Below are 23,251 nucleotides of genomic sequence, written 5' to 3'. Positions count from 1 at the left end.
CATATGTTTATATATCTTATTATTTGACATGATAGTTAGATATTATTTTATACTTTTATATAGTAGAAACTACTTTAAATTTGGCAGGATTCATAGCTGCTGAGGAACTTTGTTGAAATGGCAAGAAAAGACAGAGAAATTCTAGTCAAGGTGAGCTTTTTTATGATTCTTCGAATCAACAAAAACAACAAATCGGAAGTATGTCAATGCCTCAACCGTCCCAAAATTGGCCACAAAATGAAGGAGATGAATCACATGATACAAAAAATCTTCCAGGTATTAAATATCATGATATTTATTCTTCCTTTCACCGTATAAAGTAGTTAGATAATTTTTATATAAATAATAAATTTGCCTCTTTTTATCTTTTTATTATTTATAGATTCAGAGCAACAAAAACAACAAATAGGAAGTATGCCAATGCCTCAACCACCCCAAAATTGGCCACAAAATGAAAGAGATGAATCACATGATACAAAAAATATTCCAGGTATTAAATATCATGATATTTATTCTTCCTTTCATAGTATAAAGTAGTTAGATAGAAACTACTTTAAATTTGGCAGGATTCATAGCTGCTGAGGAACTTTGTTGAAATGGCAAGAAAAGACAGAGAAATTCTAGTCAAGGTGAGCTTTTTTATGATTCTTCGAATCAACAAAAACAACAAATCGGAAGTATGTCAATGCCTCAACCGCCCCAAAATTGGCCACAAAATGAAAGAGATGAATCACATGATACAAAAAATCTTCCAGGTATTAAATAGCATGACATTTATTCTTCCTTTCATAGTATAATGTAGTCAGATAATGTTTATATAAATAATAAATTTTCCTCTTTTTATCTTTGATTATTTATACATTCTAATGAGAGTGAAGAGCAATCTAAGCGAACTAGGGGTCCCACTATGATGCACTCGGGATGGGGGAAAGATGGTGGAAATTTACATATTGAATTGAATGAACATGGTCAGGTCATTGGGTCAGAAGGAACTAGATTGAGTTCAAAACTTGGTGTGCTAGCACGAAATGGCATCTTAGCGCCACTGAATCATAAAGATTGGAGGCTTGTACCTAGTATGTACAAGGATAGAATATGGGCTCATATCAAGGTTCTTAGTATACACAAAACCTATATACTAAGATGTTTTTGTTTTTATATTTTATTTTATAAAAAGTTGTGTATTAAATATATGTACAGGAAAATTCTGACGCAACTGATGACATGAAACGTATACTGATGATGTCATTTGTATCTAAATGGAAAGAATCAAAGCATGAAGCAAAAAACCATTGGATATGACCCATATAACACTGATATTGAGCGTTTAGCTCATTGTCCAGATAGAGTTGAAGAAGATCAGTGGCGTTCATTAGTTCATTATTGGAGCTCAAAAGCAGCAAAGGTATGTGCTAGATTTCTATTTCTACATTTGCTCTACTAAATGAGAATTTCATAGAAGTTGTCATAAATTATTAAAGTCGTGTTTCCCCTGATTATACTTCTTATTGTAGAACAACTAGAAGTTCTTTCGGATTTGCCCCTTTCTTCTAATTGGCAAAAATAATGTTGTTGTACATGTCCAGTTTGCCAACCTGCACAAAATGTTCTTGTATAGAAATTGATTGCACTTTGTGAAACTCAACTATGCTGCTTTTTTATATTTTTTCTTGGCTATTTCTTTTATATATTCAAGATTGCGCATGTCCTCTTATATATTGTTGTGTTCAAATTTCTAGGAAAAGAGTGAGAGAAACAAAGAAAGTCGAAAAAAATTGACTATGCCACACACATCAGGGAGAAAAAGTCATTCTCAAATTATAGACGATGTACGAAGTAATCACTATTTATTTTCTATAATTTATATATTAAACAATACTTATCGTGAATATTTAATGCCAATCTCTTACTATTCAAACATATAACAAAGATGAATAATGGTGTAAAGCCAACTCGTATTGAGGTGTTAAAAAAAACTCACATTAGAGCGAATAAGAACCAGTAAATGAGATAGCTGGTGAAGTTATGGTAAACTCTTACTCTTTAAAAATATATAGGTACTTTCTTTCTATTACAATTTTTTTTTAAAAACTTCTCATTACTTTACCTTTCTTTCAAAAAGAAACAAATGGATGATCTTGCCGAGGTGTATCCTGAGTTGAATGTCCCTGGAAGTGCTCCTAATGATGTGTACTCCCAAGTAATGGGATCAGACAATGTGTACTCCCAAGTAATGGGACCAGACACTTATGGAATTGTCTGAACTCTAGGAAACGGAGCATCTCCTAGCTTAGTATATGGCCCCGTATATAAACGATCTCAAGCTGAAAAAAGAGATATTGATACAAGGGTTGAGATGGATGTTCAAAAAGCTACCTCATCTATGAAAATTGAGATGACAGAGAAGATGTATGAAGCAAAAAAAGAGATGGAAGCGATGGATAAAAAGTTGTTAGAAGCGAAAGAGGAAGCAAAAGAGAATAACGAAGTGATGGAGAGAAAATTATCGGAAGCAAAAATGGATATGGAAGAAATTATAGCGGATAAAGTGAAGGAAGGAATACAAGCATATGTAGAGTCTTTGGGAATTAATATTGATGCAAATTTAAAATCAGAGCAGGTGAAATAATTGTGTTGCTCACAAAAAAATACTTTTGAAAAGCAGAGCAGGTGAAATAATTGTGTTGCTCACAAAAAAATACTTTTTTTAGATGAAAATTTAGTTTCTCTCATGTATAATAGTCTTCCTCTTTTGCAACAGGTTCCTGATAACCCACTTAAAGATTTTCAACAACCATCATCAGTTGTTCCAGGTGTTCACACAAGAAAGGTTAGAGAAATTTCATTAAAATTTTGAATTTTATTTTAAATGCGTAAATCCTAACATTTATATGATCACAAGATCAACTAATTCCTCTTTCTTGTTTAATATGGATTAATCGACAAACTGTTAATTGCGCGTCATGTACACATAAACAGTCTAAGTGATCATCGTTTTCTTTTGGTTGTTGTTGTTGTTGTTGTTTTTCAGTTGGTATAGTTAAATTATAAACTATGTTAATTTATCATATTATTACCAACTGGTCTAATGATCATTGTAGTCTTGATCCGTGTATTAGTTATCTATTTAGTTGCATCACTACCCTTGCAATGATAGAGCTATATGTAACTTCATACATGAATAATATTTCATTAGGATCAGATAAGTATGTATAGTTATAACCATTCCAAGATGTGTCACGAGATGGTGCATTAGGAAAGACTCGAACATTCCATGGTCCAGCTCTGTAGAGTTCAATGGAACCATTCATAATGAATGTTTGCATGAATCCACCAGTATCGAATGTCCAGGTAAACTCACCTCTGGAAGGATCATTTGTGCTCTTCCATTACGAAAGGGAACGATGAAAACTAGTTTTTAGATTAATCCCAACCTTCATTCCAGGTAAAGTTGTGTCACCTGGATTGTCAAAACTTTGCCACAGGTAGTTTTGAGTCTTATCCTCGGCTGCATCTCGAACAACAAGAATGTCTGAATCAAGGAGTTGTGCTACTAGATTTTTCCCATGTCTAGTGGAATCGGAGGACCAAATTACTCTGCCAGAACCATTTAGAAAAGTAAGAATTCCTTGTCTGGTAAAATTTAGCGCACTGGATGTGTCATTGAGTGGATTTTCTCTATTACAACTTAGAACTTGAGACTAAATGAGTTATACGAAGATTTTAGTACTACAACAACTACTACGTCTCAATCCAAAGCAAGTTGTAGTAGGTGGACGGCTAGCTAAAACTAGTCATTTTATGATGAATCCTCGGAATACTCATATAAAGATGTTAATTCACTAAAATGTACCTGGGAGGAGCTGATTGTAACCGCTGTGACCACCATGAAGTCTTGCCAACACACCGATCAACGGAGCATTGTTGTAAGTGGCAGCTCAGTTTGCTCATAGTTATCTCTTTGATCAGTCAAGTAGTCATAGGCATCAGGTCCACCAATAAGAGCACCAGTAAGGAGATTAGGATTGCTCGCCTTTTTTACTATACCAGGTAGCATAGCCTGCCCGGCAGCTAACGAAACTAGGATTAACCTTAAACGAGACAATGGAGGAAGCTCTGTGGTGTATTTGTCTTGGGTTATTGTTTCCATATCCCACAATGTAACTTGTTGCTCTCGGGTTGTCACCAAGAATGTAGTCCACCTAGAACAACATCAAACATGATGATTAGTTCACCAAGAATACATTGCCAGTTCCATGCTTCAATTTATGATGAATCGTCATAATACAGGCTTGTAGCACTGTATCAAAGTTAAAATCTTTACCTGAGACTTAGAGAATGACAGAAGCTCATTCGGAGAAACAGAACCAGAAGAACACTTGAGGTATTTGCCAGCAGAGGCCAAATAGTCAGAATAAGTAGTGGCAAGGAATGCAACACTAGTAACAAAATACATATTGTTCCATATTTGCCTATAGATGAGACCTCCAGGAGTTTTCTGGGTATTTCTGTCACCCTTTATTTTTTCTTTTAATTTAAATTTTTGTGGTCTGAGGACCATTTTATTTAGCTGAAATTGGCCAAAGACCCATGTCCAAAACAAACAAAAGAAAAAAATAGGCCCAAAGACCCAGTCCAAAGCAAAAAAGGAGTGTAGTCCTTCTGTCAGATTCTTCTGTTGATTGTTGAGAAGAGTTCAACAATCTTTGTCCCTTTTCATTCCCATTTATTGATGCTTTCGTTTTGAATGGCCTTCTCCACTCTCTTTCATGTGTTGCTGCTGGTGAATGTTCCTTGAAGTCTATCCTTAGTATTTGTTGCTCTCCTATCGGGTATGGACCAGAACATGAAATGTGCCAGCAGATCTGGAAGAATAGGTAATCTTCGATCTCCATTGTTGCCATCCATGTTTCTTTGTCTTCCGCATTGTCTGATGGTGTGCTCACCAACTGTAATGACTTCCTTGTGAACAATCTGCTATAGTTATGTATGGTGACGTCAAGTATTCGATGGGTTATGTGACTGTTGCTGCTTGTCTTGTGCCTTAATATATCAAATATTTTGTAATTGTATGTCCTCATTGTTCCTGCCGTTGTATGTTGATATATTGTCACCCTTTGCAAGACATGAACACATAAAGTTCTTTGTTTTCTGTTGGTACTTCTCAAATACAGGTGCATTATGACCAGCTTTGCTAGACATCAAGAACTGCCAACACATAATACCAATTATTTAATCATTGCGACTTCTGATATGATAATTGTTCATTTCTAGTATGTTTTAATGTTGTTTCTGTGTATATATGGAGTTTTACTGTTTGTACAAGTTTGTGTAGTATTATTTGAGTTGCATTAAGTCATCTTCCTTCAACAACATTTCTGGAGTACGCATGAAATCAGTCTCTGACTTTTGACGCCTTCTCACTAATTTCTCAAACCATCTATCCGAACCATTGTCTCTGGTGTCCTGTGTTGATAGATGATTTGCAGGAACTCCATTCTCTGACATAAAACCTTTATCTACACTTTTAGATTTTCTCTGACGACTAATACCTCCTCAGTATTACAAATACAAGTTTGATCCTCTTGCTCTATGTGTTGTTGTATTTCTATAGATAATAAGGTATCGAATTGAGTTTCCTCTGTACTTGTTGGACCACAAAATATCTCCCCATCTTTGGAATTGGCATCAACATCACCTTCACAACCATCGCAAACACACAACTTGTGATTTCAGCAACTACCACCTTTTTCGTCTTGCAATCTGGCTCATCCAATTCACTTCAGTTTCCCAGTCTTGTATTTGTCTTATGTGCCCCAACCATTGTAGCATACAATTCCATATCTTCTTGGTCACACTACATTCAAAGAATAAATGTGAGAATGTTTCTAAGTGTTGGCTACAAAAGACAATCAGGGAGGACAGTGATTCCAAATTTCTGCAATCTCTCAACTGTTGCTAGTCGTTTCTGTATAGCCAACCATAGAATTAATTTATATCTAGGATGTATCTTTGGATGTAAAGCAAGATGTTTCCAGGCTACTTTGGGATGAACATGCATTAAATTTACATACATCTTCCGGATTGAAAATATATCCCCAAGTTGGGCTTTAACAAGTTGTTGAATTGTCCCATGGCTTCCTAGTCTGTTTATTAACTGATCTCTAGATTTCCAGTACCTTCCTCACAACCCAGGAAGGTATCTTTGTCCCAACACTAGATGTTTGTTTTGTTGAAGCAATCATATATCTTCCTTTTTATTTCCTTCTGGAAAAATTGGTACACTTATGTATTCAATGAAATGTTAAGTTTTGTATTTTGTAAAGTATCAAATAATCAATTTAATGTTTTTTCTCTAGGCTAACATGATCAAGAAGACTGGAACTACCGTAGTTGGCACAAATAAAAAGAAGTGGGTATGTTTGAAAAAACTACAAGATCTTTCTTTTTTTTTAAAAGGAGGAAAATTTCATGTATATAATTACTGCTTTTGCATCAATTCCTTAATATGTTTGTTTTTACAAAATTCAATTAGTCATTTTTGATATCTCAATTTGTTCTATTTAACTAGGATATAATTTCTATTATTATATAGTTATAAATTTTCTTATGTGCAGAATTTTCAAGGAAAATGAGGTCAAGTATCGACTTCAACGTGCACGACTTTTGGATTGATGATTTCATAAAGATTTATTGCAAATTTACTGGAGATTTTAATTCTATTTGAATTAGGAGTTAATTAGTTAGTTTTATGTTGAGATTATTACATTTAGTTAGATTTCAATTTTACCTGAGATAAAAAACAATTGTTTTGACATTGTTTACTTTTACAGAAAACTTATTATATTGCTATTTTGTTCTTTGATTATAATATTAGAAAATATTTGTTTTATATAATATTTCTTGCTTATCATGAAGAAGATAGTTTTGAATGCACAAATTGTTTGTATGTATTTGTGTCTTGAGAAAAAATATATATAGATTTTTCTGGGATGTTTAAGAAACTTGGTAGCGACATTAGAATATTAATATGACATTTAGCAAAATATAAAATAATGTCACCAATTTTTATGACATTCAATAATAGCATTTGTTGACACTAACTAAAGTGTCAGAAATTTTGATGTGACATTTATACACAAGTGTCTTCAAATTTGTTTTACCATCATTTAATTTAAATGTCAGAAAGTGTAAGTGATATTTCATAAATGTCGAAAAAATAAATGTCATATATCTCATATTGACATTTACTTAAATGTCAAAATTAAATGTCATATATTTCATATTGACATTTACGTAAATGTCAAAAATAAATGTCATATGTCTCATACCAACATTTACCTAATTATCGAAAATAAATGTCATATATATTTCATACCGACATTTAACGAAATGTCGAAAATAAATATCTTATATCTCATATTGACATTTACCTAAATATCGAAAATAAATGTCATATATCTCATACTGACATTCACCTTAAATGTCAACAATAAATGTCATATATTTCTTATCGACATTCACATAAATGTCAAAAGATAAATGTCGTAATAAATCTTACCAACATTTACATATATGTTGCAAAGTACATGACGCAAATTCTTTTCAACATTTACCTAAATGTCACAAATTCTTCCCGACAATTACCTAAATGTCGGAAAAAATTCTCGAACACTAAAATTTACGACATTTGGTCCAAATGTAAAATAAATGTCAGTAAACAAATTGTGACATTTAAACATAATAATACGACATTTAGAAAATGTCGTTGTATCTCCACTTTCTTGTAGTGGAAGGAAATCATCACTTACTTTGAGTGTCGGCTCATCAATGCATTAAGCACCATCAAAACCACTAATGCCGAGATTGAAACGCTCAAGGGAGGAATTAAAAATGGAGGATATGTGACGTCTGATGGAGATATGGAGGCTAAGATTGAGATTCCCAAGACACATATGTTCAAAGGCGCTTGTGAAACACAAGACGTAGGGTATTTCCTTTGGAATTTGGAGAATTACTTCAAGTGCAACAAAGTGAAGAGCGTACAGAACAATATCAACATTGTTGTATAGTACCTCTCACAGACAGACATGTTTTAATGGAAGCGAAAGGAGTCCGAGATAGGGAATGGGCTTTTCACAATCAAAAATGGGAGAAACTCGAAGTAGAGGTAAATAAGACTTTCTTCCCCAACAACGTAATCTATGAGGCAAATCACAAGTTTAGGGAGTTAAAGTAGATATGTAACATACGAGCATATGTGAAGGAGTTCACCACTCTGAAGCATCATATTCCCAACCTCACGGATGAAGATATTTTGTTTCACTTCATGGATGGGCATTAAAATTGGGCTAGAGTAGAGCTAGAGAGCCGAATGGTTAGGACTATTGATGAAGCCATCATGCAATCCAAAACTTTTATAGTTTTAAGCATGAAAAACGAAGAGGAGAAGAGATGAGAGATAGTAATGACCAAGGTGGGGGGTTATCATGGTTAAAGTGTGGAGCAAAAACCACATCCAAAGAATCATGACACCTATAAGTTTGAGAGAAACAAGTTTGGACGTCAAAGTAATGCTGACATGAAGACATGGACTATAAAGGGAAATGGTTACTACATATACGATGAGCCGCATTACTATGAGAGATGCCCTGGACTAAAGAACCTTGGTGCCATATTACACAAATGGAAGGAGAAATATGCATAAGAACCAGGGCAAGGTTCAGATGCTACATAGTTGGGCCTATTGAATTATGCAGAGCTATCGCAAAGCAATCAGAGAAGCCGAAAGAATATGGTGCACAATATGTAGACATCATAATCAATGGATGACCCGCTCGTACTATGGTCGACATATGTGCAGAGGCCATATTTGAAGTGGGTGTCATTGATTTGCGAATAATGGTGTTAATTTGAAGTGGGTCTGAAATGCTGCTGTGTTTTGAGGTCGTCTTGCATGATTAGTATAACAAGTTCAGTGTTTTGTGCTTGCTCGAGAGAGAAGTACAGAGCCAAAGCAGCAAATTTAGCATCCTTAGTAGTGGGTCACCATGATTTCACCTTGAGAGAGTGAAACGTGGAATCTATCATTTGTATCTAGCTCGAGAGAGTAGATTTGATGAGGAAGAGGGATGGGCATCTTCCATCTAGTGTTGAAGTTCGAGAGAATTTGACAAAGATAAGGTAACAATTCGAGAGAAAATTTCCTTACATATAGTCCGACCTACCAATGACAATTTCTCCTATTGTGAGCATCAATGTTCATCCACTAAGTTGTATTGAATAATTGGTTGTTGAATTCCCCAAGTGTTATCTCTCTATTTGATCGTTTAGTGTTAAGTGTTGAATTGGATTTATAATTATAACCTGAAATTTGAAGTTTAAACCAAAAAGGTGCAGTAAGTGTTTAGTTGAAGATATTGTTGTCATACTTCTATAATTGAATTTGAAGGAAAAGCTACTCTCTGTGGGATCGATCCCAACTCATTTAGTTGGGTTACATACTAACTAGCGATCGTTGACACTTAGAACTGGATGAAGTGTCCTTGAAATGTTAATCAAATGGCACCGCTACTGGGGAGTAGCGTTACTTCGAATTCTTTGATCGAACATTTGATTTGTGATTTGGTTGGTTGTAGTTGAATTGGCTTAGGTTGCATTGTGTAATGTTGGTTGAACTACATAGAAGTAAAAATGAGTGAGGAAGAGGTGAATGGTAGCTAAGCAGGTCATCGGGATGATATCGTTGATGTCAATAGTGTTTACAATCCATCTCATTCAGGTGAAACAGGTGCAATTTGCATACCACAAGCTTATGGGAATGCAGTATTTGAGGTCACTAGCAAAACTCCTCATCTCCTCCAGATGCGAGGACTCTATGGAGGGTTAGAACACGAAGACCCGCATGAGCTTGTAAATTTTTTTACAGAGGTGTGCAACCTGTTGTCATTCAAGAATGTATCACAAGATTCAATCTGGCTTCTGTTATTTCCACAATCTTTGACGGAGGAGGCTAGCAAGTGGTTGGCCAAGTTACCAAACAATTCCATCACATCATGGGAGGAGTTGATTATAGCATTCAATACAATATTCTTTCCCCCATCAAGTATGATGAAGCTTAGAGATGTCATTCAAGGTTTCAAGCGATGGGAGAGTGAACCTATCCATGAAACGTGGGTGAGGTTTAAGCAACTCTTACTTAAATGCCAGACTCACGGGCTACCAAATTATTTACTACTCCAATATTTTTACCGAATTCTTGATTCAGTTAATAAAGGGGTGGCTGATCAATTGGTACGAGGGGGAATAATGTTCCAATCATTTGAGGTGGCTTCATTTCTTCTTGATGACATGACTAAAATAAATCAAGCGTTGTAAACCCAAGAGGATCAAGTGTCCCCATTTTGCTTTAGAATGAAACAAGAAAACCTTGATAAGGAAACATAGAGGGATGAAAACATCAAGAAGATGTTGACCCAAATGGAACTATTAGAAGAGAATATGATGGAGAATGTGGAAAAGCCCAAGGGGACGAATGGAGTGTTTAGAGTTGAGGAGGGTTCTTCCTCCGGCTATTCAAAGCCGGGGGAGAATCGAGGTTGGAAATCCAAGAGATACGAGGAGGGTTTCCACCCACACTATTTGAAGAGAATATGATGGAGAATGTGGAAAAGCCCAAGGGGACGAATGGAGTGTTTAGAGTTGAGGAGGGTTCTTCCTCCGGCTATTCAAAGCCGGGGGAGAATCGAGGTTGGAAATCCAAGAGATACGAGGAGGGTTTCCACCCACACTATTTACAGCGGGGTGGGAATCAAGGTTGGAACTATCACAAGCAGGAAGAGCAAAAAAGATACTATCAAGATTAGGCCAAGCAAAGTGACTATTGTAAAAGGGAGGAGGATCATGAAGAGGACCACACTCATTCAAGTGAGAGCCCAAAACCGAGAGGCAGTGCAAGTAGTCCATGGGTGAATGATTTGCAGTCACGTATCCTTGATGCAGTCGAATGTTCGGATGACTTGTTAAAAGGGATAAAAGCCGACTTTTCATCATTCACTAATAAAGTGAACTCTCACGCAGATGCAATCAAGATAGTTGAAGGTCAGTTGAGTTCACTCTCAGCACAATTGAAGCAAAAAATGATTATGAAAGATGATGATACAGAGCTGGTCGTAGTTACTCAAATTGGAAAGGTAGAAATAGGCGATGTGACCGGAAATGAAGAAGGTCAAATGCATGAAGAAGACAAAGGGATGAGGAAGAAGAGACACATATCAATCAAAGCATTGCCAAAGGACCACAAAAGGACATGGAGAAACACAATCAAAGCCCAAAAGTTATGTAACTTTAACCCAAAATATCCCCTCCATTTCCTCAATATCTAAAGAAGAAGAATGAGGATGAGAAGTTCAAGAAGTTTTTATCGGTGTTCAATACATTATCAATTAATCTCCCTTTAGTGGAAGCATTGTTGGAAATGTCGGTGTACGCTAAGTGTATGAAGTAGTTAGTCACAAAGAAAAGGAGTTTGAATTTTGAGACAATCAAAGTCTCCCATAGTTGTAGTGCAATTATGACGAAGGAGCTGATAAAAAATAGAGAAGATCTCGTAGCGTTCACCATCCCTTGCACCATCGGCATGCTCCATTTTGCTAAAGCCCTATGCGATTTGGGAGAAAGCATCAACCTAGTGCCATATGCAATCTATAAACAACTTGGGTTGGTGGAACCAACAGCCACAACAATGAGAATCTTGATGGAGGACCGATCAGTTAAACATCCTGTAGGGATACTATATGACATCTTGGTGAAAATTGACCGATTTATTTTCTCGGCTGATTTTGTCATTCTCGATTGTGAAATAGATTTTGAAATTCCCATCATTTTGGGAAGACCATTCTTTGCAATCGGAAGAGCATTGGTGGATGTTGAGAGAAGAGAATTGAAGCTTCGGGTGAATGAAGATGTAGTAACCTTCAATGTATGTAAATCAATGAAACACCCAAGTGATATTCACGTGGTCTCCACTGTTGATGTTATTGATGAGGTGGTGGCTTGTGTTAGCCATTTGATGTGTATGAGTGAGCCACTTGAAGCCGTGCTTGCTAACTATGATGAGTTTGAAATTCAAGGCTATGAAGAGGTAGTAGCAGCTCTATCATGTTTGGGGGGGGGTACTCAAATACTCTGTTGAAATTGGACATTGATTTAAAAGATTGAGAAAGTCCCCGCAAAGCCATCAACAGAAGAACCACCAAATCTAGAGTTGAAAGTGCTTCCCTCCCATCTCCGTAGTGCTTTCTTGGGGGGAAATAATACCTTACTGCTGATCATTGCCGCTGATTTTCTTGATTGGAAAATAAAATTGTTCCTTGAGGTATTGAGAAGGCATATCAAAACTATAGGGTGGACTGTCGCTGACATAGTGGGCATTACTCCAGTATTTGCACTCACAAAATTCAACTTGACATGGATTGTAAGCCAATTGTTGAACATCCATGGAGATTGAACCCACTGATGCAAGAGGTGGTGAAAAATGATATAATAAAGTGGTTTGACGTAGGTGTGATCTATCCGATTGCATATAGAAAATGGGTGAGTCCGGTGCAATGTATACCGAAAAAAGGAGGCATCACAGTGGTCTCAAATGAAAAAGGGGAGCTTGTATCTTTGAGACCGGTGACCTGGTGGAGAGTATGCATGGATTATAGGAAGTTAAATTTGTGGACTGAAAAGGATCATTTTCCCATGCCCTTTATGGATCAAATGCTTGATCAACTCTCCGAGAGAGGTTGGTATTGCTTTTTGGATGAATATTTCGGTTATAACCAAATCTCCATTGCTTTGGAATACCAAGAGAAAACAACCTTTACGTGCCCATATGGTACTTTTACCTTCAAACGGATGCGATTTGGATTATGCAATACTCCGGCTACATTTCGACGTTGCATGTTATCTATTTTTGTTGACATGGTGAAGGATTCAATGGAAGTATTTATGGATGACTTCTCAGTTGTGGGTGACACTTTTGTAGCATGTTTAGAGCAATTAGGACGAGTTCTACAAAGATGTGTGGAGACAAATTTAGTCCTAAATTGGGGAAAATGTCCTTTCATCGTTAAGGAAGGTATAGTTCTTGGTCACAAAGTGTCACAAAAGGGGCTGGAGGTTGACAAAACAAGGATTGAACTGATTGAGAAGTTACCACCACCAATTTCGGTGAAGATTCTTAATAGCTTCTTGGGACATGCTGGATTTTACCGAAGGTTCATCAAAGACTTCTCAAAGATTGAATATCCTCTATGCAAACTCTTGGAGAAGGAGGTGAAATTCTACTTTGATGATGCTTGCATGGTAGCTTTCAAGTTCTTGAAAGAAAAATTGGTGTCCACACCGATCATCATTAGTCATGATTGGTCAGAATCTTTCGAAGTAATGTGCGATGCAAGCAGCAGGACATTAGGTATTTTATTAGGGAAAAAATGCAAGAAACTTTTTCACCCCATTTACTACGCAACCAGAACTCTAAACAATGCTCAACGTATCTATACATTTACTAAACAAGAGTTACTTGCGGTGGTTTATGAGTTTGAGAGGTACTGGGCATACTTGCTAGGTACTAAAGTGATTGTTCACACTGATAACGTTGCACTGCGTTACGTGATGGCAAAGAAGGATGGTAAGCCAAGATTGATAAGGTGGGTGCTTTTTTTGCAAGAATTCGCCTTTGAGGTCAAAGTTAGAAGAGGTTGTGAAATCAGGTGGCAGACCAATTATCAAGATCGAAAGGCAAGGAGAATGACGAGCTAGAGATCGACATAAATGATATTTTTCACAATGAACAGGTATTCACAGTAACTCTCAAACAACCTCCTTGGTATGCTGATTTTTCCAATTATGTATTGTGTTGATTAATGCCGGACGAATTGAACTTCTACCAATGAAAGAGGTTCTTGTTCGATGTTAAGAAGTACTTTTGGGATGAATCATATTTATTAAGAGACTGTGCTGACCATATCATTAGAAGAACTGTGCCGGAATAAGAAGCTATTGGAATTCTCCATGATTGTCATGCTTCACCGGTTGGAGGTCATCATGGGGGTGTACGTACTGCTAAAGTTTTACAAAGGTTGTACTACTGGCCGTCTCTCTACAAAGATGCTTATGAGTTTGTTAAGAAGTGCACTCAATGTCAGAAACAAGGTGGGGTGTCTAAACGACATGAGCTGCCTCTTACCCCCATTTTAGAGGTACAACTATTTGATGTTTGGGGTATAGATTTCATGGGCCCATTTGTGAGTTCGTTTGGTAATAAGTATATCTTGGTGGTTGTAGATTATGTTTCCAAATGGGTGGAGGCTGTTGCACTTCCAAACAACAAAGGAAAAAACGTTGTTCAATTGCTGAAATGCTATATCTTTGCGAGATTTGGTACTCCTCCGACTATTATTAGTGATGGGGGATCCCACTTTTGCAACAAGTGGTTTTCAGTTGCACTAATCAAGTATGTAGTGAAACACGAAGTAGAAACTCCGTATCATCCCTAAACGAGTGGCCAGGCTGCAGTGTCAAATCGGGATATCAAAAGCATCTTGGCTAAGACAGTGAATGCTAATAGAACTGTTTGGTCTCGAAAGATTGATGACGCACTATGGGTGTATCATACCGCATACAAAACACCAATTTGTATGTCTCTGTATCAGCTAGTTTTTGGTAAATCTTGCCATCTACCAGTTGAATTGGAACACAAAGCATTGTGGGCATTGAAAACTTTAAATCTGGACTGGACAAAGACCTCAAAAGAGAGAGTAGAGCAATTAAATGTGTTGGACGAATTCAGGTTCAAAGCTTATGAAGTTCAGCCCTGTACAAGGAAAAGATGAAGAAATGGAATGATGCTAAAATCCTTAAATTAGAGTTCAGATTGGGAGACTGAGTGTTACTATACAACTCTCGACTTAAACTCTTTCTAGAAAAGCTCAAGTCCAAATGGTCAGGACCGTTTAGAGTGATATGAGTGTTCACAAATGTTGCCATAAAAGTTGAAGGTCAAGAAAGACCTGCATTTAAGGTGAATGGGCAACACTTGAAGTTATACTTTGGTGAGAGCCAAGAGATTTCTCTGATTGAGGTGGTGTACCTGGAAGATGCTTGAGAGCATTTCCACGTCGTGCCACGACATTAAATAAGGCACTTCTTGGGAGGCAACCCAAGTGTTAGTGTTTTACAAAACGTGTGTTGATTTTGCAGGTGCAGGATTTTGTGCGAAAAGAAGATCCAATTGGCGAATCGACTAGCCCGTGAGGCGAGAACAACATAGTCCGCCCTATGGACTTTAATAATGGGGCTGAGATTATGGATCATTTGGCGAGAGTCCTTCATCAGTTGGCAAATTACCGATGTGCTTAGGCGACCCGATTTTCCTCGCCCTTTTACTTCATCGCTGACAGCGTAACCTAATGATCGATCAGCGAAGCTCCAATTCCATTATGCGAGTTGCCTACCTATTTGGTGGCCTCCTGTAGCTCCACCGATCTGCCCCTTTTTGCAATTGTCACTCACTGGAACAAAAGGCGATATTCCGCTCATTGGGCGCACCGCCAAAGCATTCGGCTACTGTCTCATCTTCTCACCGACTGGGTGCCTAGTGAAGATTCCTCCTCACCTTGCTCTGCATGTTTACATACTAGAATTTTATCTTTATTTGCTAGTTTTTATTTTTATTCTTGTTTTATTAGGGGGAGTGTCCGTTCTCTGTTGACATTGGGGACAATGTTGACTGTTTTTGGTGGGGGTGCATACTTGTGGTTAGTGAATTTCTGTGGTGTGCTTGACCCTCTTTGACCCATTTTTCCACCCCTTGATTGTGTTTGAATGTGGTTGTTCTCTTGCAAATTTGAGTATCGGTCTTTATCAATACCGATGAATTGAATAGTGATCATAATCGAACAAAATTTAATGTGCGGCTACGATAAGACCAAATGAAGTTCCATAGACAATATGTGAACTTTTTGCATCTCATTGTGACTAGTGGATTATCGAATGAGACTCTCATGATGAACATTGAACACTAGCAAAAGTGTGGAGTCTTGTTTGATATTGGTGCCAATGTCTTATGTGATGAGCTTATCGTGAACCATGTGTGATGACAACTACAATTTTCCCCATTGGTCTAGTTGACCAAGTGATGTGAGCTCTTGAAATGATCTTAGGCAACAATTTTAAGAGTGAAACAATTTGACATTATACCTCTTTTGTGGCCTACCTTGTGAGTGTGTGATCTTTGTTTGAGCACCCTTTGAGCCTTACCATTTTCATGGAAGAAAATTGATGCAATTGTGACCTTACTTTATCCATTCACCCTTAATCCTCATGAGATGTAGTTTGTTTTAATGGACAAATTAGGCCAAAATCCTAAGTTTAGGGTGTGGTGAAAAGAGAAGGTAAATCAAGGAATGTGATGAAATTCCCCTCTATCCATGGTTTTGAAAAAGATGGAACTCGTTGTTTTGAAAAAGATGGAACCCCTCCATACAAAAAAAAAGTTCTGAAATAAAGTTGCGAAAAGAAATGGGGTGTCCAAAGTTTCATTGAAATTAAATAATGGGGTGACTTTTGAGCATGAATGAGAATGAGGAAGCAAAGTGAAGAAAGTGTTGTTCAATCCACATTTCATGAGGATAACAACCACTGAGCCTAAATGACCATACCTTAACACTCAACCCCGTTACAACACTAGAAAAGACCTTTTTGATCTTGAGTGAGCTGAAACAAGTGTTGATTGGAAAATAAGGGCAAACCTATGGGTGGAGTCATGCATGTGTTCATCTTTGTGAGTGTGAGTGTTGATTGTGATTTCGGAGCTATAAATTGTTGAACCATTGTGTGTGATTATTGAATCATTCTTTGTGTGAGCTCATTTGAAGTGTTGACTCATTCTGGGATGGAATCATTGTGCTGCTAATGAAGCCAAACCAGTACTGCACAACAACATTTAGGTCCTTCTTCTCAATCTGGAACCCTGCGTACATCCACGACGATGTGATGTAAGAAAGCAATGGAGCTAACCACCCGTTTAGGTCATTTAGGGTCATTTTTTGGATCCGGTCCACCAAGAAATGTATCAGATTCATGGTAGACCCCAACACCTCATTGATATACGTACTGCTGCATTTAACTTTTTAACCTCGCACCATCACATGATCAACCGGCACTACAACATTTTATGTCTACAACCTCCCTAGAAAAGTGTGACCTTTGATAAAAGGCCACACTTTTTGACATTAATTTAAGCCACACGTTTCTAGCGGTGGCCGAAATAAGCGTAACCTTAGAGTTTAGGCGACACTTTTCAAGTGTTGCCTTATTAGCTACTCTTAAAAGCGTAGCCTAAAATGAAAAAAGGCCACCCTTTTCAATACCTCATATAGCAACATTTCTATCTCGTACAACTACACTTTAAAGTGTGACCTTTGCTTTCTTATTGCCAACGATTTTAAAGTATTGCCTTCTCTATCTTATGTATGACAACACTTTGAAGTGTAGTCCTTGCCAATGTGCATACCACAATTTATAGTCCTTTGGCTACACATTTAAGTGTGGTTATATTATTTTGGCTATAGAATATTTATATGCCACAATTTCTAATTAAAAAACACCAATATTTTTTTGCAATAAATAATCTCAAGCATTAAATTAGCTAAGCAGAAATTAAAATATATTTATTTCCAATAAACTTAAAAAGATAGTATGTCTTGTGTACATACACATACATATGAAGCAATATTCTAAATACTAGATATCAGACGCCCGTGCAAGCACATGTCCAATAATAACCAAGAATAAGTTCATGTGCGGTTGTATACATGGACGACATTCACAGCACCTTCAGGGTGAATTTGCAGGATTATCATATCTCCAAAACAAGAATGTAATATGATTTGTTTCATTTTCTCCTTCATTATTGTGCACATATATTATTTACTTTAACTGTAATGTCACCGAGGGGAAAAGCACAAGTTGCTGCAATTTCGACAACTTGAAGTAAGTGAAATTCAGAGGAGATACATGGGAAGTTAGTATCTCATAGAATTGAATTTAACAAAGAAGCAGAAAATATCAATTGCATATTCTTTTAATATGTATAGTTCTGTACAGGAAGCAAAACAATATTGGTAAGTGGTAGTTTTCTTGATTATGATTAAAAAGTAAAGAATGCTAGAAAAATTTAGTTGCTGACCAATGTAGTTCTGTAACGAATTTAAGTGCATTCTAATCATGAAATGCTCTTTCTTTTCGATAGTAAATATCTATAACTATTTTGGTCTAAAGTAGGATGATAAAATCCAAAAGCAGAGAAGTTGATCAAAGGTAACTCACAGACGTCAAAGAAAGAACACCGAAGCAGGAAACAAGCTCTGTCAAAGCTAGAAAAATTACAGCACCGAACCATCTGAACTAAACCGCTTTGACATTGCAGTAGTACCAAATTAACCCAGTGAGCTCAAAATACCCCTCGATTAGGAAGCAAATATGTCGTCCAACAGTTGATCACCGAACCATGGCAGAAATAGAACCAGAAAACAACTTGCTTATACGTAAACAAAAAATCAACCTTCCCTTAGATGACCTTCATCTTGGCCTTGACTGTGATCTAGTTGGGGATCGAGAGCGAGATCATGACTTTTCTTCCCAAGGTGAAGGAGAGCGGAAATACCTGGGGAGTCCAAAAAATACAACATCGAACAAGTTTCATTTTGGGGCAGCTGTAAACGCATAAATATTGCATTAGCTAAAGGCAAATTAAATTATACATCTTCTCCCCTCTGTCCAGTACAACTCCTGGAGAACTACCGAAAGAAGTGTTGCCTAGAACAAGTAGCATGCATGGTATTATCTAACATGCTTTCTAAATAAATAGTTAACATAACTCAATAACTTCTCGTTGTTTAGTTTCTCACTTCTCCTAAATCTCTAAACAGATTGAACCACATACAATGATGAAAACTCACTCCAAGATTTGAGGGTAAGGAGTACATTAAATAAACTGTGCAGGTAACTTACACCCTAAAATGTCACATGTAAATAATCATGAGATAATTTGCAAGTAGACTTTAAAATGCTGCCTTATACAAAATTTCCATGACAAGCATAATTCAGTAAAAGGAAAAAAGAGTTGGTGTTCTCCAGTTTTCTCTTTGGTTCTCTTCAACGACAATTCAAATGTCAATATGAAAGTTCTAACTTACTGGCTATCCAAGTTCTGATATGAAATGGAAGTTTGAGAAATTGTAATCTAACTTTTCTTAAGATCAAAAGATAATCTCAATTTGAAGGCAAATTTTAACCAGCTAACTAAAATAAACATTGTTTCTTTTCTGTATAGAAAATAGCAGTTATTAGATAATTTTTTCAAGCCGGCAAAAAGAACGAATAAACTGATTCTATAAACTGATCCTATAACCTGTACACTAATTCTATAACCTTCAGACACAAGATCCTAGTGGGGAAGTTGGAGCCACAACTACACACCCAAATCATCAACCAAATCATGAGAAGACAAATGAGATAGGGTATTGTTAATTATCACCTTGGAGAAGTGGCTCAATTTCTTTCTTATGCTAGCAAAACTTACAACACGTACAATTTTTATAATTAATCCTAAAACCTTTACTCTTTGGACCATCATCGGTATAACATTATTCTTTACTAAAATACATTGCTTTTGCAATGCTTGTTAAATTGCATTATACATCAACCTTTATTGAAGTATTGATCAAGTGTGAGAGCATCATTTAGCCACATAAAAAAGACAAACATCAAAGAAAATCATAGAGGTGAAAAAAGGTACCCAGTCACTGTCATATAAAATACAGGTGTCTGCAACAGTAAGATTAATGCCAAGGCCACCAGCCTTGGTGCTCAGCAGAAATATCCTGCACTCATTGTTAACATCATTGAACTCCTTGATATGTTTAGAGCAACAAGTATAATTATATCTTTTACTTCATTACAAAAGGAGTATAATTAGATCAACTTAATCAAAAGCTTCCAGATAACCAAATTATTTCATGTTCCCGCTGGGCCAATTTACTCAATCTTATCAAATATTATTATTTGTTATCAAGGTCATAATTAACAAGACCCTATCTTATTTGTCTTCTTCTGATTTGGTTGCTCATTTGTGTATGTAGTTGTGGCTCCAGCTTTCCTGCTAGGATCTTGTGTCTGCATGTTATAGAATCATTGTACATGTTATAGGATCAGTTTATATAGCTGCTGCAATATGCTATAATATAGTGCTGGAAATTCTGGAAAGAGTAGATAACTGTCACGACCCAAGCCTAGGGCCTAGACGTGACATGGCGAATGAGGAACCCGAAGGAACCCCAAACAAGCCTCTCAACCTTGTCATCACACTTCATCGGTCGCGGAAGTACATTCAACATTAATTAACGGGAAATAGGGACTAAGGGCAAACCATTTCAAAATGACATCATAGAACAAGAGTCAAGCTCATTTACAAAATACTTGTCCAACGCACACCTCTACATACATAGATAGGACGGGGCCATGACATTCTACCGGCTCCCCTCATAGTCAAAATACAATTACAAGCTAAAGTCTCAAAACATAGGAGTAGGAAACATAACATAGCCCTCGAATCATTCAGGACTCACCAACAAACTCGGATAAGCGTCGTACTAGCCACGTGAATGGAGAGAAGGATCAAGAGTAGCTCCGGTCCCTACATGGTGACATCATGTAGGCAAAATATGCGTTAGTACTTGGAATGTACTAAGTATGCGGGGTGCAACACAACAATAGACAAGGACACAATCGAAATACAAGAAATAGTTTCATAGGCATTATGAATAACAATATGAGGATGCATGATCAAAGTGAAGTCAAAACATGTTTAAGTAAATCTATACTAATAGTAGATATCATATGTGTATGCATGATCCAACCAATCTATAACCCCAACTTAGGATGGGGGATGCCGTTCACACCCGGACACCCTGGTGGCAAGGTATAAACCCCTCACATGGTTGATGTTGGTCACACCCCAAGCATCCTAGGTGGTGAGATATAAACCTCTCACATGGTTGATGTTGGTCACACCCCAAGCATCCTAGGTGGTGAGATATAAACCTCTCACATGGTTGATGTTGGTCACACCCCAAGCATCCTAGGTGGTGAGATATAAACCTCTCACATGGTTGATGTTGGTCACACCCCAAGCATCCTAGGTGGTGAGATATAAACCTCTCACATGGTTGATGTTGGTCACACCCCAAGCATCCTAGGTGGTGAGATATAAACCTCTCACATGGTTGATGTTGGTCACACCCCAAGCATCCTAGGTGGTGAGATATAAACCTCTCACATGGTTGATGTTGGTCACACCCCAAGCATCCTAGGTGGTGAGATATAAACCTCTCACATGGTTGATGTTGGTCACACCCCAAGCATCCTAGGTGGTGAGATATAAACCTCTCACATGGTTGATGTTGGTCACACCCCAAGCATCCTAGGTGGTGAGATATAAACCTCTCACATGGTTGATGTTGGTCACACCCCAAGCATCCTAGGTGGTGAGATATAAACCTCTCACATGGTTGATGTTGGTCACACCCCAAGCATCCTAGGTGGTGAGATATAAACCTCTCACATGGTTGATGTTGGTCACACCCCAAGCATCCTAGGTGGTGAGATATAAACCTCTCACATGGTTGATGTTGGTCACACCCCAAGCATCCTAGGTGGTGAGATATAAACCTCTCACATGGTTGATGTTGGTCACACCCCAAGCATCCTAGGTGGTGAGATATAAACCTCTCACATGATTGTCCGGTTCTTTTCCCCCGGACCGGGCATGGTCATGCAACACTTTATATAGGAAATTCCCATTAGGCTCTAATGCAATCTCACGTATGGAATGAACATATACACAAGCTTAGTTTGTCATCAACACATCTCTGGATTTCCATACATCTCATAACTCAAGCTTTAAAGCATCGATTCATCAATTCTCCATAGTTGGACATTTTGTCAAACACCTTGAAGGCATGTAATGGAATCAAAGAGCATGGAAAATAGGGTAATAATTATGTAGCCAAACCAGTGAACAACCTACAACAACACCTTTTTAACACCCACAATACCACATGAAAATCTCCACATCCATTCCAAATTTAGGTTCAAGTTCTAGGGTCACAACATGCTCAAAACAATCACTTTTCATGTTTAAAATTCAATGTGCAGGAAATTATTACAAAGAACAAGACTAATTTATGAATCTTAACTTAAACCATGAATTAGTGAGTAGAATAGAGTCTAGGCACTATGGGTGGAAGGACCCATGAGTTCAACACCACATACCTTGAGTTTTTATGAAGGTCTTGAGAGTGTCTTCAATGGAAGCTTGGAACTTGGAGCAAGAGTCTCTTCAATCTTGAGGAAGGTTTTGGATTAGGGTTCTTGAGAGAACTTGAGAGAAAATGTGTCTAAGTATGGGAGAGGTGTTTTGGGAAATGTTTTAGAGATGGGAATTGAACTAATGGTATATAGGAAATAACATATGCCCTTTGGAAAAATGGTCCAACACTTAGAAAAAAAAATGAGGCGGGTGAACAGTAAAAACGCTCACTGGAAATTGCCTTTCCTGCCGGACAGATTTTACGAAAATGGGCATAACTTCTTCGTCCGAACTCCGAATGAGGTGAAACGAAGTGCGTTAGGTAGCTAACTCAAAGGGCTTTCCATGGATATATTATTGGCCACCCAAATAATTTGTGTGCTAGGAGATATGACCCTCCAAAGTAGACCCTCGAAAAAGGCTTCACTTGGAAATTTCGGATTTTGATACGGTTGCTCTAAAATTTGGGTTAGACCCATTTCCCACTCAATTTGACCCCCTAAACAAGAATATGAAGTCGGATTTTCGAAAAACGAAACGGATTTTTTTATATATAGCTAAACAAGTTTCCGGTAACTTCCGAAGCACATTTTTAAGAACTTTTTGGGTCAAATTCAAATATAATCATTTCATTAAGTTCTCGACTCCAAACTCACATGTGAGACTCTAGTTTCACTCTATCATTTTCCGAGTCGTTACAACAACAACCAAATAGAGTATGCCTGCACAACAATAAAAACTCAGCGTATCGCCACACCCCTCTTTTCCAACCCAAAATAACCATAACCAAATCCTAACCACGAGTCTTCAAACCATTAAATCCATAAAAAT

At 37.3% G+C, this 23,251-nt stretch overlaps 1 protein-coding gene across 1 annotated transcript; it reads left to right on the top strand.

The window, feature by feature from the left end:
• Positions 1-2,274: 2,274 nt before the first annotated feature.
• On the top strand, positions 2,275-8,072 carry LOC102592391 (uncharacterized). Its single transcript, XM_006359926.2, has 4 exons — positions 2,275-2,620; positions 2,762-2,830; positions 6,360-6,473; positions 7,791-8,072. Exons 1-4 carry the CDS (start codon positions 2,357-2,359, stop codon positions 8,070-8,072), a joined length of 729 nt encoding a protein of 242 aa, XP_006359988.1. The 5' UTR covers positions 2,275-2,356.
• Positions 8,073-23,251: the final 15,179 nt, after the last annotated feature.

This window comes from Solanum tuberosum, unplaced genomic scaffold, assembly GCF_000226075.1.
Source record: "Solanum tuberosum cultivar DM 1-3 516 R44 unplaced genomic scaffold, SolTub_3.0 scf00311, whole genome shotgun sequence".
NCBI classification, from domain to species: Eukaryota; Viridiplantae; Streptophyta; class Magnoliopsida; order Solanales; family Solanaceae; genus Solanum; species Solanum tuberosum.
This window is presented reverse-complemented; position numbering and strand designations above follow the sequence as displayed.